The sequence below is a fragment of the Ascaphus truei genome, chromosome 3 (assembly GCF_040206685.1).
Source record: "Ascaphus truei isolate aAscTru1 chromosome 3, aAscTru1.hap1, whole genome shotgun sequence".
NCBI classification, from domain to species: Eukaryota; Metazoa; Chordata; class Amphibia; order Anura; family Ascaphidae; genus Ascaphus; species Ascaphus truei.
In genome coordinates this window covers 233185073-233202905 of record NC_134485.1, presented here as the reverse complement: position 1 = coordinate 233202905, position 17833 = coordinate 233185073, and the positions used below count along the sequence as shown (strand labels likewise).

The window sequence follows — 17833 nt, the reverse complement described above, 5'->3', positions numbered from 1 at the left end:
CCCACAGAACAATGTGCGCCTTGACGTTGGGAGGAGGGGTTACGCCTCGATAAATACCACACCATATGTGTACTAATTACTGGTTTCAGGAACATTACGTGGGAGCAGAATTTGCTGTGTGTTGGAGGATTTCGGCAAGATTGTAAACAACAGGTGAAGATATTACAAATGGGAAATGTTCCTTTTTGCCCACAATCCAAGGCGAGGATGGAACAAGTTGCAATTAATGATATGCGCTCCAGGATTATTTCAATATTTTCCTCAAGTCTTGCATAAGGATTATCAATACAGAATTCTCCTTTTTCCAATCACAAAATACAACTAAAATAAGAACGTTAGCAGGGGTACAAATAATATTTTTAGTGTATTTGTTGCTTTAATTTAATTGTGTTAATCACTATCAATTCATGTGTTTCTCTATTGGCTGTTTTAGTGCCTGCCTAAAGCGCAATTTTCTTTTACTTCTTGTAAATAATTTGATGGAACAAACACGATTGCAGGTTAAATCTAGTGACTGTGGAGTTATACACACTGTCTTTGTTGAATTTAATATTATGAATTGAAATGGGCGCATGAAAATTACTCAAAACTATTTACCTATTTACCAGAGAAAAAGAAATTCAGGTGGATCTTTACTTTGAACTTGGGAAGTATGTCATATGCACAACAGATTCCTAATATTTATTTAAATGTAATTATGAAGATTCTGTTAGGGAAAGAGATCTAGAGTTTGTACAACATATACACTTCTACTGTTCTCCATAATAAAGATTGTGTGTGGAATGGCACATGTATTTGTACCAGCAAATTCTAACAAAACTCCTACATGGACCTCTTGATCATTTATGAGATGTACAGTAGTATATATGAGAGGAGAGAGAGTGTTTCACAATGCATTGCGTTGGGATGTTTCAATTATTCGGTGATCTAATTTTTCAGTTTTCATATCATTATCTTTTTTTTTGCCTGTCTCTTTGCTTGCTTCCGGTTATTACATGTCGTTTTTAACAGAAGGTGGTACTTCACTTAAAGTATTTTGCAGTGTGATAAAATCACACATTAAGGATAGTATGTTTTTTTTTGTCTTCTCAGGAAATTGGAATCAGTGACTCTTAAAATGTTCTAATATGACCTCTTTTGTCTTTCATAGAATTGTATATCATGACTAAGCCTCTCAAACAAACAAGATCGTAAAAAAAATGCTGTATTTATTGCGTACATTGATATATTGGCAGAAAATAAAACATGCTCTTTGTTGATGTTAACGTATTGGTTATTATGGGTTAGTAATGTTATTGTAATGTTATAGCACGAGATAACCAGAGAAGTATTGCAATGTGAGAGTATGGCAATGTTTTATGGAGTGAAACACAGATACTGTTGAGAGAGAAGAATGAATAAAACTGATGCTCTGATTCTCAGTCGATCTCAATCAGACACATTTTTCGTTTGTGTGCTTTTTTCCTCATCCTGGAACCTGAGAAGAAAACAAAACACATGCAGTGAGGTAGTGTAGGGTGTGTTAAAAAGAGGGTTATTAGAGCATTAGGTTGGTTTAGTCAGTGTCATGGTTAAATGTTGTATAGGGGTTTCAGGTGCTTTATAAAGTATTTGAACTGCAAGAGTAGAAATGAAAGTTGTACTGTCCAAACAAGTACTGCAGTACGAGTGTGAGTTAGCAGTGATGTCTTAGTGAATGTTAGGTCTTCAGGAACAGGTGAAGACTTGATAGAAGAATCAGAAGCTTCACTTTACTTGGTTTATTGTGCTATTACTCTACATAGAAAACCTTCCTAAAGGGGATTTTTTTTGCAAGACGTATTCACTCCATGCCTTTTGGCTTTGGCCTGGCATCTGCAACTTTTCTTTCCATTTCCCAGACATGGTAGATCCATGACTTCTTCACACGTTTCAGCTTTGTCCTTTGATTTCCGTTTTATGTCTGAAGATGTCTAAAGAGTCTACAACCATTCATAGTTGTGTTCGGGATATTGTTTTTGTGTATTGGAGGGCTTTTAGTTTAACTCTGTTATGCAATGACATTTTATGGCTGATATGTCTTGAACATTTAATACTTAGTTGGTATGAGCTCCTTTTCAAATAAATAGGGCATTCAACGGTTGGTGTTGATGCACCATCTTCTTACCTCAGTGTTACGGCTTGCCTTCTTACAATGGAAATACAAATCCATTGAAATCCCATTCATAATACAGGCATACCTGTTTTTCCTCCGTCTTCCTTTGGTGGAGTTGTGTGTTTTTTTCACGGTTCATTATAAGAAGTACCGCCCCCCTCCCCCCCCGCTTCATTGTGGCTTTGTGCTTAAGTCATGTTGAAGAATCATCAATTATTTTGCTCTCGTTTCAAGCTGTTTTAGTTACAGCGAGAGACTCCTGGTAAAGGATCTGCTTTGAATAAGTTGGGTGTTTTTGAAGCAAGAACGTACATCTGTCCAAGATTAAACCGGAATGAGCTTGGAAAAAGCATTAGAACCTTAACTTGATTGTAAAGTCATGTGTCACAGGTATAAACATTTCTAAGCACAATTACACCATGTCTATAAACATTCAGCTAGCTGAAGAGATACCCTTCTGTGATGTAGTTTGCATATGACCTGCTATGAAACCTTGGGATTTACTCCAGCTTTTAGTTGTGGATTTATAGGTTGCTCTCAGCAATTGTCCCATTGGGGCCTATATTATGGTAAACCAGTTCTATGTTGTGTTGAGTCTATAAATACAGGATTAAGGCGTTAATATAACATAGTATGATATATCATAAAATACCAACTTACAGTATAGCTCTACATAAAAAATATATTAGGTATTGGATGTTTCATAGGGATAACCCTTGTGTACAATAAATGACACACTTTAATTCAAAACATACGGTATAGTAATGTACAGTATGGCTTTGTTCTTTTCATTTTGGTTGCTATCTCAAGTGATTTATATAAACACTAGGGACCCAGTGCCAGTCCAGATAATAACAAACAAAATAGTCAGCAAAACATAACAGCTAACTCATAGGTAAAAGAGAAGCAAGTACTTCGAGTTAGACACTATTTATGCAGCTAGACATGTTATACTCTTTGCTGTGTGATGCCATATTCATGTTCTCTAATATGTACTGCCATACATTCCCCCCCTTTTTGTCTCTGGACAGACTGCAATATTTTTCTGCCCTATTCAAGGATAAATGGGCTTTACTGGCTTACTATGAAATGCAAAGCTATCACATATTATATACCTTTTTATTATTCCTTATTTCTCATTAAAGTTGTGGTCCATGATTATTATCTTTTCACATGCCATTATAAACTAACATTAATATGGCTGAAATTTTGAACACACTGAAATAAGTTTGTGTGTCGTTAAACTGATTATGGCAGCTTGTTTAAATACTCAGAGGAGCACACACAAGTCACACAGTCACACAGCCATACAGCCACACAGCCACACAGTCAGTGCTTGGAGCATGTGGTTCTGTAGTTATTTCCAGAGTATCTATGAAAATAGAAACAGCTGATTTCCAACAATTATTTTTGCAGACAGCCTTTCCTCTGCTAAGAGCTGGATAAGCTAAGCGATGTATGTATGTATGTATACCTTTATTTGTATAGCGTCATCCACGTACATAGCACCTTACAGCAGTACACGAAACAAAATAATATCAGACCTAATGGGAATAAGCGCTTCAGATATAAAAGGAAACACTAGGAAAAGGAGTCCCTGCCCTGAAGAGCTTACAGTCTAAGTGGGAAGTAGGGAGAACTTACAGAGACAGTAAGAGGGTGTTGCGGTAAGTGTATATGCAAGGGGTACACACAGATACACAAAGCTCCGTTTTGTGCTTTTTTCGTATCTCTCAAAACGTTGTATAGAGGAGTGATTTGGGAGGTATAGAAGTATATGGGTACTTTACAAAAGTAGTATTTCCCTCTCTCTTATCCTCTCACCTATCCAGTAAAAGCCTTATTACAGTGTTTCCGAAGGGAGTAACGTCAAGTTTGTGTGTAACTTAAATAACATAACGTTTAGTTCCTGAATTAACCGTAACAGACTTTTGTGGATATGCAATGTTAGGGTAATGCCTCTTTTGTATTGTATTGTATGTCTTTATTTATATAGCGCCATTAACGTACATAGCGCTTCACAGTAGTAATACATGTGATAATCAAATAAATAAGAGATAATATAAATAACAGATCATGGGAATAAGTGCTTTAGACATAAAAGTAACATTAAGGAAGAAGAGTCCCTGCTCCGGGGAGCTTACAGTCTAATTGGTAGGTAGGGAGAACGTACAGAGACAGTAGGAGGGAGTTCTGGTAAGTGCGTCTGCAGGGGGCCAAGCTATATGTATCATGTGTTCAGAATATCCACAGTGCTATTCATATGCTTCTTTAAGCAAGTGTGTCTTAAGGTGGGTCTTAAAGGTGGTTAGAGAGGGTGCTAGTCTCTTAAAGGTGGATAGAGATGGAGGAATAGGAAGGGTTCAGTAACGGGAGAGAGAGGAGAGCAGGAGCCCCACGCCTCCACCCCTGCCATCAGTGCCCGGAGCATATCTTTTGCATCCCATTATCACTAACATCTGTCATAGTTGTGCTATGCCGTTTGCGTGAGAGAACATGACTAAACGTTATGTTATTAGCTATGCGGTAAGGCTTAACCTAAGTTAATGTTACATTAGGTCACTTAGGGAGCTTTGTAAATCTGGGCCTAAATATTTTCAGTCCCCCCCCCCCCCCAAAAAAAATAGACACCTTTAAACTGACTGCTGCTTTAAATCTCAACATAAAACACAACTTTCTTTCCTGGCTTAACCCAGCACTTAGTGCCGTATTCAATATATTCTGAAGTGGATGGGAGTTGTCGGCCGATCACTGTGCTGCTGAGTATATTGAATTACCCTTTTATCGTTTACCTGTAGAATAAACATCTAATGTTCCCAAAGTTTGCCTCTTGTAACCTGTGATCACTTCTTTGGGACAAACAAAGGCGCAGTAAACTTATTTGTGAGTTACAGTTGTATAAAAGCGAAGGTGTAATAAAGCTTCCAACTGTAGGTGCCACACAGAATAATTCATTTATACATTTCTGACCGTACAAGTATATTTTTGGAAAATAGCAGAACAAGACATAAATAAAGAAAGTAGAGATTTGGTTCCAATTGCAATGACTAATATTTTAGTATGGTAGGTATTTCAATTTTGATTACAAGTTACCATACAACACATTTCGGTACCCAAAAGAGCCTTATGTCATGACAGCTCTTAGTAAATATAGATTCTTTTACCTATTACTGAAACACACACACACACACACACACACACACACACACACACACACACACACACACACACACACACACACACACACACACACACACACACACACACACACACACACACACACACACATTTAAACAGCTTGTCACATTTTTAAGGTTCTTCAGATTAAATGCAAAAAACAGGACAACTGCCTTTTGTCATTTAATGTATTGCATAACAAAGTATAACAAATTAACCTGAAAAGATTTATATACGTCTCAATGCAAGAAGTACTGTACCATGCCCAGAATAGAAGCATTTTTTTATGGTTCTTTCTCTAATCAGTGGTACTACAGTTCTGTTGTGTAGGTCAGGGGTGCGCAAACTTCCTGCACTGGGCCCCCCTGCCTGCTCTCCCCCTCTGTCGCGCCCCCCTGCGGCATCAAATGACGCCTCGGGGTCATGTGACGTTACGTCTCCATGACAACGGGCATCAAATGACGCCTCGGGGTCATGTGACGTCACATCTCCATGACAACGGGCATCAAATGATGCCTCAGGGTCATGTGATGTCACGTCTCCATGGCAACAGGCGTCAAATGACGACGCAGGGTCATGTGACGTCATGTCACATGGCCCCCCGCGGCATAATTTGATGCCGCGTTGCCATGGAGATGAGTGGACACGGAAGCTGGGTAAGTGAGCCGTGCCCCCCCCCGCCCCCTCCCCAAAAAGAGTCTTGCGCCCCCAGTTTGTGCACCGCTGGTGTAGGCAGTAGTGTTACTTTAAGGTAACTTTATTGTTATCAATACAACAGTGGCATATTTCTAAATAGTTATAATTCTCGATTTTGTCATTACCATACAAATAATATGGTATTTGTTTCAGAACATTCATTTCCCAAAAAACGTGCCTACATGGCCTGAATTTTTGCAACTATAAACAGCACATAGCCAGTTGTGGTATGATTTCTACATGCTATCTTATTTTTCCTCTGGACAAATGGTAGTTCTTTATCCTTGATAGAATGTGGAACTTCTAAAAAAAAAAAAAAAAAGTGGGAGCATCTAACCATAAAAGGGAGTTGGATACTTAACAAGCCACTGACTTGTTTTGGGATTTTTGGGATTTAGACAGCTCATAACCCCATAAGGTTACGTTATTTTCATTGCTAAATCTGTGTAAGCTTGAAACACAATGTTATGTTGAAATCAGTGCTGATTTGTAACCAGAGTTAACAGAGTGTATGTAAGTGGCCGGTTTGCCCATGCCTTTGCATTTGCAAAGCAACAGTTTAAGTGCTTATTTTCTAAAAACCTGATTATCATGCATCCTGAAAAACATATTCATGTAATAAATCATATCCAAAATTGCTCTATATGTGGCTAAAAACGTAACATTTTTGAACGCATTGAGCTAACAAACTATAAAATGAAACCACCATATTCTGTGCATTCATCCATATGAGGCACTAATGGATCAGGTTAAAGCAGCGGTTCAAGCAATATCCTACATGTGTGTTTTTTTTAATAAATCAGTTCTGTACTATGAGAAAATACTTGTGTCATTTAATTTTTTTTTTTTAAAAATTAATTTTTTTTTTAAGGCATTTTCAATGTTTCTAATGTAGGAAGCATTTCCAAAGTGACAGCCCCCTTCCCCTTCTGATAGGCTCTGGCTCTTGAGCCCCACCCTCTCTCTAGCAGTGCACCAATTGCATCTAGCAAATGCCCAGGCAACCATATTCCAGGAACTACATTGCCCAAAATGCTGTGCAAGAACTGAATTAAATAGCCCTGAGCAAGCGATTGATTACAGGAGAACGGATCGATCTGCAGCTTAGCTAATCACTTGTCAGTGTGCAGATTGTATTGATGCACATATTGAATGGGAATTTTTCTTTTTCTTTTTTTTTTAAACGTCAGCTTGAACTGCAGCTCAGGAAACATTGAACTATCTAAAGCTTTGAGAGACCCACAACAGTAATATGAAATCAAGAAACCACGGAGGAAAGGAAGGAAATCGCTCATTTGCTACCATTGTAGAAGACGTGCTTAACACGTCTGTATGGTTGACAGACTGCTTTGTAATCAACGCAAACATATATCAAATGTTTTCAAATATTTTTTGGGAGGAATTAAATGTGTTCACTGTCAGAGTTTGTGACATAATTAGCACCAATCATTCAGCTCGGAGTCGGTGGGAACTCCCACGTATCACTAATTCAAAACCTCCTGGGTTCTGTGTTTTGTTTAGTATCCGGTTTATTTTACAGAGGGCTATTCCAAAGTGATGAGAGCCATTGTTGGGCCCTAAAGCCTATACCTGCTTCATGATTGACTGCCCAAAACATTGACACGTGGTGACCACATAAGGGTCTATTCATTACACTGCGAGAATGGCGTTGCCATACGAAAGCTGACAATCATCCATGGAAACACATCTTAATGTTTCATTAACTTTTATGTCACAATTTGGTTACGGCTGTACAAATTCATGTGTTGTGCAAATGAAGAAACCTCGCAAGATTCGGTATTCAATAAACGGCGAGATTGCATTTGGCAGGGAAAATCGCGCTAAGGTTTCTCGCAATCCCCAGGCAGACAAGATGAAGGAGACATGAGGAAAGGATAGGGAGACAATCCATTATATGAATCTAGATTACAACCATGGAACTCTTCCCTCTGTCTCTCTCTCTCTCTCATCTCCTCTATCTTTTCTCTCCTTAGCCTTGCCTGCCTGAGAGGTGAGAAACACAACAGATCCGGACACTATTGTACGGAAACTTCCATTGACTTCAATAACTGTAGAGCTAGCTCATCAGTGTGTCTGTAGTGAAGCAAAGCACCAGTCATGGCAGGGTACTTACATTCCTTGATGTTTGGAGGTGCCAATAGGCAAGAGTGGCAAACCATCCCATAGGTGTTCCTAGAACTTTTCTCCAATATGTAGTACCTGGGATGAATGACATGATGCAGCAACTGTTAGTTGCAATATTAAACCTAGACAAGTATGAACGCAAGTGCAGGTTGTGATACCTTTCAATGCACCAACTTGATACGCTCTTCATATATTTCGTTTTTTTTAAAGGGGTTTTCATTTTTATTTTTTTAGATGCAGCCCTGTGGCTACAAGAGCTCAAATACTTGTGAGCACCTTTATTTATGAGCACCTTTATTTATGAGCACCTTTATTTATGAGGAGCTTTTATTTTTGTCAATTGGAAGGTATTATAACCCCAAACTAACCTGTTTTATAACAGACAGATCAGAGAGTTCTGACTCGGTGCTGAATGAGCCTGCATGATTGTGAGATTAGTTGCTGACATTTAACTAATGGTTTTGGGCCATATTTACTAAGCAGTGCTATTCAGCTATTCAGACGACTCCTTCCAGCCCTCTCACCTCCATGGACTGTAACATATCTTCTTGTACTGGAAAAAGTCTTCTAGAATAGTACCGCATAGTAAGTGGGTCTTTGTGTATTTCATGCAAAACCACAGGTAATTAGGTTGTTTAGACCAATTTGATAAAAACAAGAGATAAAGGGGGTACTCAATAAACTTAAATAGTACCATCAAGGCACTATCGCTCGCAAACTCCCATTGAAGCTTCAGTGGGAGTTTCCATGCGATAGTGCCCCAATCGGTACTGGCAGAAATGTAATACCACAAAAGACAGGTTAAAAGCAACGTGGCTCTAATTACCACCTCATGTCTTAGCCTTAGCACCAAAACCACAGGGCACACAATCTTACCCAGGAAGGCAGGGCCCACATTCCGAATCATTCTCGCTGTCCCCAGGAATTAGAACAGTGGACCGGTAAAAACCTTCGCAGTCCTTGTGTCGTCTGCATATTTGGTAGCCTCCTTTTGAATACTTGCCTGATAGGCAAGGAACACACCCATAGTCTTCATCTTTGATGCCATATCCGCAAGTCTACAATGACAAATGGTTTCGATACTGGAAACTATTCCCAAATGTTAAAAACAGCAATCCGGCTGCTCTTTTTTTCTCTGCATGGGAATTGGGGGAAGGAAGGGTGCTATGCAGCTAAACCATGGGATCTTTTTTGTTCTGGGAACCACTAGACAACAAAAGAACCGCCATTAAGGTGGTAGTATAATGGTAATTTACCAGAGTTATCTAAGCCAAGGGTGCGCAAACTGGGGGAGGGCAACATTTTCTGGGGAGGGCGCAGCGCTTACAGGGGCCCCGTGTTCTTCCCCACAACATTTAAATAAAATGCCAGGGTAGCGCACGAGACCTCTGTAAGTCCCTTACCTTGTCTCCGGCGGCTTCTGGTGACGTGTCGCCATGGCAATGCAGTGTCAAATGACACCGCTGGGTTCACATGACTTCACATTTCCATGTCAACGCGATGTCACATGGCGCTGTGACATCAGAAAATGCTGGAGAAAAGGTAAGGTGGACGCGGGGTGGGGTGGGGGGAGAGCAGGAAGGGGAGCACAGACAAAAATGTTTGCTCACCCTTCATCTGAGCAACTTTAACATTGTAATATCCAGATAAGCGCCATACGTGAAATGCAAGAAGTACATAGTAGTGTGTAAATTTACAGTATACAATGTCTAGTTGAAAAAACATATTTTTGTGTACAACTGTACTGTGTATGTTGATGCTAAAGCATGTGATGTAGTATTACTGTATGTTAGAATGTTTGGGGGCATGATGTATGTTATTCTTTATATTAAATGTACTGTATCAAGTAATGCTCTATAATTGCTTTTGTCAAATCACTTAGGGCCCAAGCTTACCATGTATGGCTCTTCACCCAGCTCACATTCTGGACAGCTATGGCACATACCAGTTGTCTGATTATAATATTCATTTTCACCACAGTTGGCATACTCAGCCTGAGCTGAATATACAAGTGACACCTGTCAGGAAGATAAATATATCCGGTAACGCGAACACAGGTACATAGGGAGTTACGCTTCCAGTGCTCTCCAGGTTCTGGGAATCAATATTTAAAGCTTGAGATGACCATTAAAGATAAACATGTGGCACTGGTTTTCATACACTTGTCATTACTGTTTACATTATTTATCACACCATTTACAGTATGTGTAATTATACTTGTGCCTAATGTAAGAAGGTACTCGAGCATGGCCATGAATATAATTAGTAGGCAAGCTAAGGATATTCTGTCTAGTTCACGGTCCTCAATGACACACAGTATTATTTTGATATCAGAGTTAACTTCTGATGATGAGATCACGTCAGCATTTTCAGAAGTCAGTTTATTAGTAAATGAATGAAGTCGTTTGCAAACAATATACATTTAACCCTGAAATACTGATGATGATATAAATGTAACCCTAGCTAAAACTGCAGCCCTGGCATTTTGCAAAAGGCTTACATGATGCATGTATAATAATAAAATAAATATTAAATCCTGTGCCTTTTTCTGCATCAGAAAATTCTCTAGGCCTGTGATTTAGTTAACTACTCCGGCTAATAACTTGGAACCGGTGTAAGAAACATGATTAACGACACAAGCTTCTCATTTGATGGAGCCACTGGCACAAAATGGAAGTGCATTTGTAAACATCTGGAGAGGTGTTTCACTATCCAAACAAATGGACAAATATTGAACTCAGTTTTGAGTTTCATTGTTTAGGCAGTTTGTTCTAAATATCCAACCTATTCTATGGTTGCATATTGTAATATGTACTGAATTATCTAAAATACTAGAAACATAAATGTAACATACTTACCATTAGAAAGGGGAATATATGGGTCCATTTACTGTCACCCTGCAGACTCATGTTCCTCTTGTGTTTTTTACCTGTGAGAAAAGCAGCAATTATTATATCAATGAGAATTGTAATCAGACCCAAGAGATACTCAATGTCCAACAAGCATACTTAACTAAACTATTCTGGTTACAAAGTTTACAGCGTATGTGATAATACATTAGCATTGTCTGTTTCAGCACATATTACATTAATAATGATAGACTAGATCTTGCCTGTAACAGTGTTCCATTCCATAGAATTAATCCACTAATATCACATACTGCACATTAGTGTATCTCTACAATAATTCCCAAACGAAATCATGTTGCAATGTCCAGTTAGGGTGGGCGGCATAACACATACAGTGTGCAGACTACCAATCATTGATGTGATACATAGTAAAATGTATATACATGTAAAAAGTCAATTAATATATTATTGTAAAAACTATTAATTTCTAAACTAGTTTATTAAAATATATAAATCTACATACAAAATGTGAGGTAAACAGATATTTTATGTAACTGGCATAACAAAGTTAAGCAAAAAGAACGTTAAGTACAATTATTCCCTTGATAAAAATCCATGTGGAAAAACGACTTACAATAAAACTATTGAATCTTTGCTTGGATCTATTGTGAATATTAAAGATGATATTTTAGTGATAAAATCCTTTCGTAGATGAATTTAATTTTATTTTGATTAGGTTTGGAAATCAGAGTTGGCCATCACCCATTGTGTGGTACTGTATTTGTAATACTACTGCAGCAAAAATGGTCTACGACTCGAAACCTAATTCTAATTCTAACATACATTTGTAGGTATCATTTAGTTGCTGATTCAAATAAATTTAACCAATTGACAGTCCATTGAGATGGGAAATGGACTGCAGGACATCCAGTACAGTTTAGTGCTTCTGCACTCTGTACCAGACAGTGCAACATTTACATGCCCCAAGGCTGGGACTGTGCATTAAAAAAAGAATGAGAAGGATGGGGGGGTTGGGGGTGGGGGGGAGGAGGGGTGTATGGAGATCAATGGAGGAAGCTTGGGTACAGGATTAAACCCGTGTGCTGTTTTTTTGGTTTTCCTTGACCTAAGCGCTGCACAGCAAGTGGGAGTCTGCCATTAACTGTGTGACATTGTTTACACTATACCAGAGGAAATTAAGGTTATTCACTACCCAACCAGAACATGAACTCGTCATCATATTTCCTTCAAGCTATCGAGCTGGTTAAGACAAGTAGCTGGGGTAAGAGTAAGCTGAAATGTAAGCAAATTTGTTTAGAAAAAGACTCTTGGATCAATAAAAGAAACAAGTTCCCACTTCCATATTTCCAGTTTGATCCTTCCCATTAGCAGAAATGCAGTCTTCACTTCTTCATGAGAATGCAATATGTGCATTTATTTGACAGTAGCTAAGAAGTATGTTTAATTTGGCTAATCATTCTACCCACCTAAGGTTGGTTACTTTGGAACATTTCCAGAGGTGTGGATTTGGCTTATTATTCTTTCACCCCTGCACTGCTGGAGAACTAGCAAGAGGAGTAGTCAACTACATCACAATAGTCGACACCAGTGCTCCTCACCTGGTTTCAACAGACAAGAGTAGAAATGTTCTACTGTGACAATGCAAGGCTCAAGACTAAATTCTGACCATCAACTGAGTTGGGCCGATTCCATGTGCCAATTATCATTCCTCAACAAGTCAAGACTGAGTGAACGCGCAGCTTCAAGACTGTGGCCAAAAGGGGAACACAATACTACTTTGTTAGAATGTATTCTAACAAATGCTGGAGCAACATACAAGGAACATAAATGGCTTCAAAAGAAGTAGATGTTTTTCCCAATAGTATTTCTGTCCTCAGAATGTTCTAACATTGGATGTCATTTCTGTACGTACATTTGTTAAACGTCTCGGTAGCCTTTAAAACCAGTATCGCCTAAATGTATACAGCTGGGTTTGATGAGGTGATCTGGAGCCTGATGACAACTTAGGCTCAAGACAGTAAAGAAAAAAGGAGAGATCTCAGCACAATACTTTTAAACACATTTGTAAGCTAGACAAAGATATTTCAACAAGTGTCTAGATGAAAGGGTATGATGAAAATGATTGAGGATTGCAGAAAGGAAAATCCTCTCCTGATTTATTAGGGAGAGTCCATGATTGCGATCTAAAAAATGAAAATAATAAATGAATAATATTTGTACTTTCTCAGCGTGAAAAGCTCCCTCTTCTCTCTATGCTTCCCTTGCTTCTCCTAGTCCTAATCTTAATGGTGTACTAGTTTGACTGGATTTGCAATATTTGATCAATGCTCCAAGAGCAGGTATAGTACCTTTGTAGAATTGTCATTTGCCAAAGGCAACTACTGTACAACAAGGGGCAAGAAGGCCTATCTTGTTTCCTCCAAAAATCCAAGCAATTGATTTTCAGTTTACGGCTGTTATGCTGTTATGCTTTATTCTACATCTGATATTGCAACCCCTTCTAGATATTCTGAAAAAGACTATTCTGAGACCCAGGGTGACAATGTTTATTTACAAACTTTAATTTTGGAGATACGTATCCCCAAAGTAGCTGTGGATTGAGAACAGAAGAAAAAGTCTGCAGGCTTCTTTTGGGTTGGTGCGCATAAGCAATTTTCAATAGCCTTTTGCATTCCTGCATGGCTATATGCTGCCATATGTGTTTATATTTCAAAGAATCGTTGATTTTAGTTAGAATATTAAGCTTTAATATTAATAACAAAGAGCACCCTATGACTCGGGCCCATCTCTTTCATAAAACCTGTAAAAACAAGAAAAAGAATACACTGCACCCACCACTGCAATCCTGGAGGCTTAGAATTGGAGTTTATGAAATGGCTACATTCGGATGTTCTGAAAGGACATTTTCCAATTTGACCTAAAAAACAAATGCTGGCTGCACATTTGTGGATATGCACAGCCTTGTGATGAAATCCTGCTTTACTAATTAGACCCCCAAAAAGCACAAAAATATAATTGTTTAGAAAGGAATATTATGTTTGAATTTATAACACAGATACATAAAACAATTGTTATCCTGTTTGCTCTTCCATGCTGACAAAAGAAGCATAGTGCTGCGTATCGTCCAACTGCCTCCTCAAACAGGGACATTCTTTATATGTAGAAGACGCAGCAGGAAATTGTGGTGCCACAAGGACATCCCCAGGGCATTAGGTTAACTCCAGGTGTGCTTCAGAGATACCTGAGTGACAAGTACTTTGCTACCCACGCGTCTAGCCATAGATACTTCCCTCTCCATATACCTGCAGATATGCTGAGTCCTGATAAAAACTGTTCCTGATTCTGTAACTCCCCCCTGTGAAAGCACAGTATAATATATAGACATCACTATTTGTAGGAACGTTGAGAAGGAGGTCTTGTTTTAGAGCACAATTCTGAAGAGTGTGGACCAGGAGCAGTAGAGTATAAAAACCAGGTTAAAAAAAGACAGTCTTAATATTCTTCCATAATTATTACAAAAATACATAGACAGTCGCACCTCTTTTATAATAATTCCACTTCTCAGTTCTTTTTTATTAGTGCAGTTTTAAGGTGTGTTTTGGGTTTCCAAGCCCTGCTAGTGGTACTTGCCTATATATTTGTATAGGAAGCAACACTTTGCTTATTGAACAAGCTTAACCTTTCCCATTCTGCATCGGAAAGTTGAGATAACATAATATTTTATTTTCACACACCACTATCCGTGTGTGCAATGCTTCACAATATGAAAGAGGTGATCATTTTCTTTACTCTGTATATACACATTTTACTTTCATTTTTGATTTTTACGTGCAGTGTCAAACCTCCTCTGCTTTAATGAACAATTTGACTAGTAACACCTACCTACCCTGAATGTTATCATTCACACGCAACTGGGTATAAAAATAATAACATGTTAAGAAACTCAAAGAAAAGTTATATGGTGAGAATTGTATATATGACAGTGATCCATCATGTAAACAATTTAACTGTATTTATATACATATATACTTATGAAACTATGGATTAAGAATCTCTGCTGTAATGAAACAACTCAAACAAGTTCGCCGGGATCCAAATGCAATTGTAGAGTGTTTGTAGTAACAATAGTACATGTGTTGCATGTTAAATAGCTACAAATTGAGTAGTACTAAGTACTGTACAGTACTTAAAAACAAAACAAAAACAACTCCACAAAGCCTTATGGTGCTGGAGATTATTTATTACAGTGAAGTGTGGTCATTTATTACTTGAATTTGAGGATGCTAAAGTGTTAACAGAACATTGTTTGCGTGATTCTACAACAGCAGGATAACATCATCAGCCACCTCTCTTTCTTTTATTTATCATGATAAAAAAACACATCTCTTCCTATGGTACTTTTTTTTTCTGACTCTGACCTACAGTTCAGTTGCCACACGGCTATCTGCTTAATGATAGCTGAGGCCAGTGGTTGTCCCTGCCTAGGGTAGGGTGTGTGTGCCTGTGAAGCAGTGCGCTGTGCAAGTGTGCACCCTCCTTTATGCCTTGTGTTAAGTTTCTTAATACTGTAGTATGAAAGAGGAGTGACGTACAGTACAGGCATACCCCGCATTAACGTACTCAATGGGACCGCAGCATGTATGTAAAGCGAAAATGTACTTAAAGTGAAGCACTACCTTTTTTCCACTTATTGATGCATGTATTGTACTGCAATCGTCATATACGTGCATAACTGATGTAAATAACACATTTGTAGCAGGCTCCATAGTCTTCCCGCTTGCGCACAGCTTCGGTACAAGTAGGGAGCTGGTATTGCTGTTCAGGACGTGCTGACAGGCGCATGCGTGAGCTGCTGTTTGCCTATTGGGCGATATGTCCTTACTCGCGAGTATACTTAAAGTGAGTATCCTTAAACCGGGATATGCCTGTACTGGAGTTTTCTAGATATTGCATTGAAGAGTACAAGCTTTTTTTTGCAGGTTGAGATACCTTTTACTGGACCAACTTTCTCAACATATAGTATTGTACTTGAGGTAAAGTGTTCATATACTTTATGTATTATAACTTAGAACAAATATGAAGATACAGTATATAAAAAAATGAAAATGAGTGCAGTCAAATCTAGAAGATAGAAGATGGATATGGCGGTGAAGAATAACATAGTATATAATTGAGAGCACACAGCGGATACAAAGGTACACTCCTCCACTGCAGTTACAGATGTAGCAGACATTATTAGATCTGTAGACGATAGTATAAATGCTTAAGTCAGTGACAAGACCTAAAAGAATGGTAATCACCATTTTGCTTAGAGAGAGAGAGGGAGGGAGGAGAATTCTATTTGTCAAACATATACAGCATCTCTTCTCTTGAACGATAGTAGTGAGAAAGTTATATAAAGTTTGTTATATAATGCCTTAGCCATGCCCCTTTTTCATATGCGCTTAATTCAAACACAATGGTGTCCGCTCCAGCTGGTGCGTTCTGTGTGTCCCGCTACAAGACGTCAGCGGGAGAAATGTTTGTGTTCTGCACAAACACATATTTCTGTGAGTACCTGATGAAGGGTGCAAGTGGCGCCTGCAATTTTGTGGTGCTGTGTTTCTGCAATAAAAGTGCCTTTAAATCCGCTATGACTACAAGTTTATGGAGATGTAATCAATTATGGATGATCGCTGGATTGGGGTTAGCGCCTCTGAGTGAGGACACTGCTTTGTGCTGTGCCTGTCAGCAGCTTTCTACCTATCGATTGAGTACACACACACACACACACACACACACACAAACACACAATATAAACCAATGAATTTTTTAAGAACTTCAGAAGAAATGTTCCATTCGTTGTGCCTGTGCAGAACACAAGCCTTCCCACAATATCCATGCAACTATTACTGTGGGGGAAAGAATGTTTGTTTGACGAGCATATATATATATAGTTTTGACAATGCAATCGCAATACATATTCAGAGTTTTTTTAATTGAATAATAATAATATAGAAAAAATAACTATGTGGCTTATAAGGGAATATACATATTTTTATGTTGAACCAGAATGTTTCACTGCACACAGATGGAAAAATGTTAATAAACAATATTCACTTAATGAATAAAAACCATTGGTCAAACCAGTGCATGAAAAAGAGTAATAATGTAGAAAACCTATTTTTGCTCTGCATAATTTGCATTTACCATTAAATTATTATTTTTTGATCAATTCAAATGCTGATTGTGTTTGAAATCCAATAGATTAATTGGTGGGTTTATAACAGTCTTATACAAACGTATGGCTTCTACAGAAACATTTCCACAGATACCCGCGCGGACTCGGTGGAAATTTGTATTCATATATCCAAAGATGGTGTATACATTTAATCTGCTCCGTAGAAGTTACAGCAGGGAAAAAAATAATGGCTGAATATGTGGAATTATTATCATCTTTGACTTCATATAATATGTTGCAATTACTTTAGATAATTACTGTATATACAACTTTCTATTTGTACATTAAACATGCAATGAATGTCTTCTACAAATAAGCTTTTTCAGTAAAATGCACATATTTACATAGAGGATAAAATGACCTCTCCATTAAATGTACTTATCTTCCGAGTTAACCTGTCTGAGATGTACTGTACTGTAAATTGACAGATGTAGTTCAGGGGTTAAGGAAACTTTCTGACTTTTAGTATACATGCTTAAGTCAGTGACAAGACCTAAAAGAATGTTAATCCCCCTTTTGCTTATACAGAGAGAGCAGAATTCTACTTGTCAAACATATACAGCATCTCCTCTCTTGTAAGGTAGTTGTCAG

The 17833-nt window shown here is 38.2% G+C and overlaps 1 protein-coding gene across 7 annotated transcripts in view; it reads right to left on the bottom strand.

The window, feature by feature from the left end:
* EDAR (ectodysplasin A receptor) overlaps positions 1–17833 on the bottom strand; it is a 127810-nt gene that overhangs the window by 35124 nt on the left and 74853 nt on the right. For all 7 annotated transcript variants that reach the window (XM_075590309.1, XM_075590311.1, XM_075590310.1 and 4 more), the window contains 4 exons: positions 11011–11081; positions 10048–10170; positions 9029–9210; positions 8142–8227 (listed from right to left, as the gene is read on the bottom strand). In XM_075590309.1, coding sequence (XP_075446424.1) covers positions 8142–8227; positions 9029–9210; positions 10048–10170; positions 11011–11081 — 462 coding nt within the window. The remainder of the gene's footprint in view (positions 1–8141; positions 8228–9028; positions 9211–10047; positions 10171–11010; positions 11082–17833) is intronic.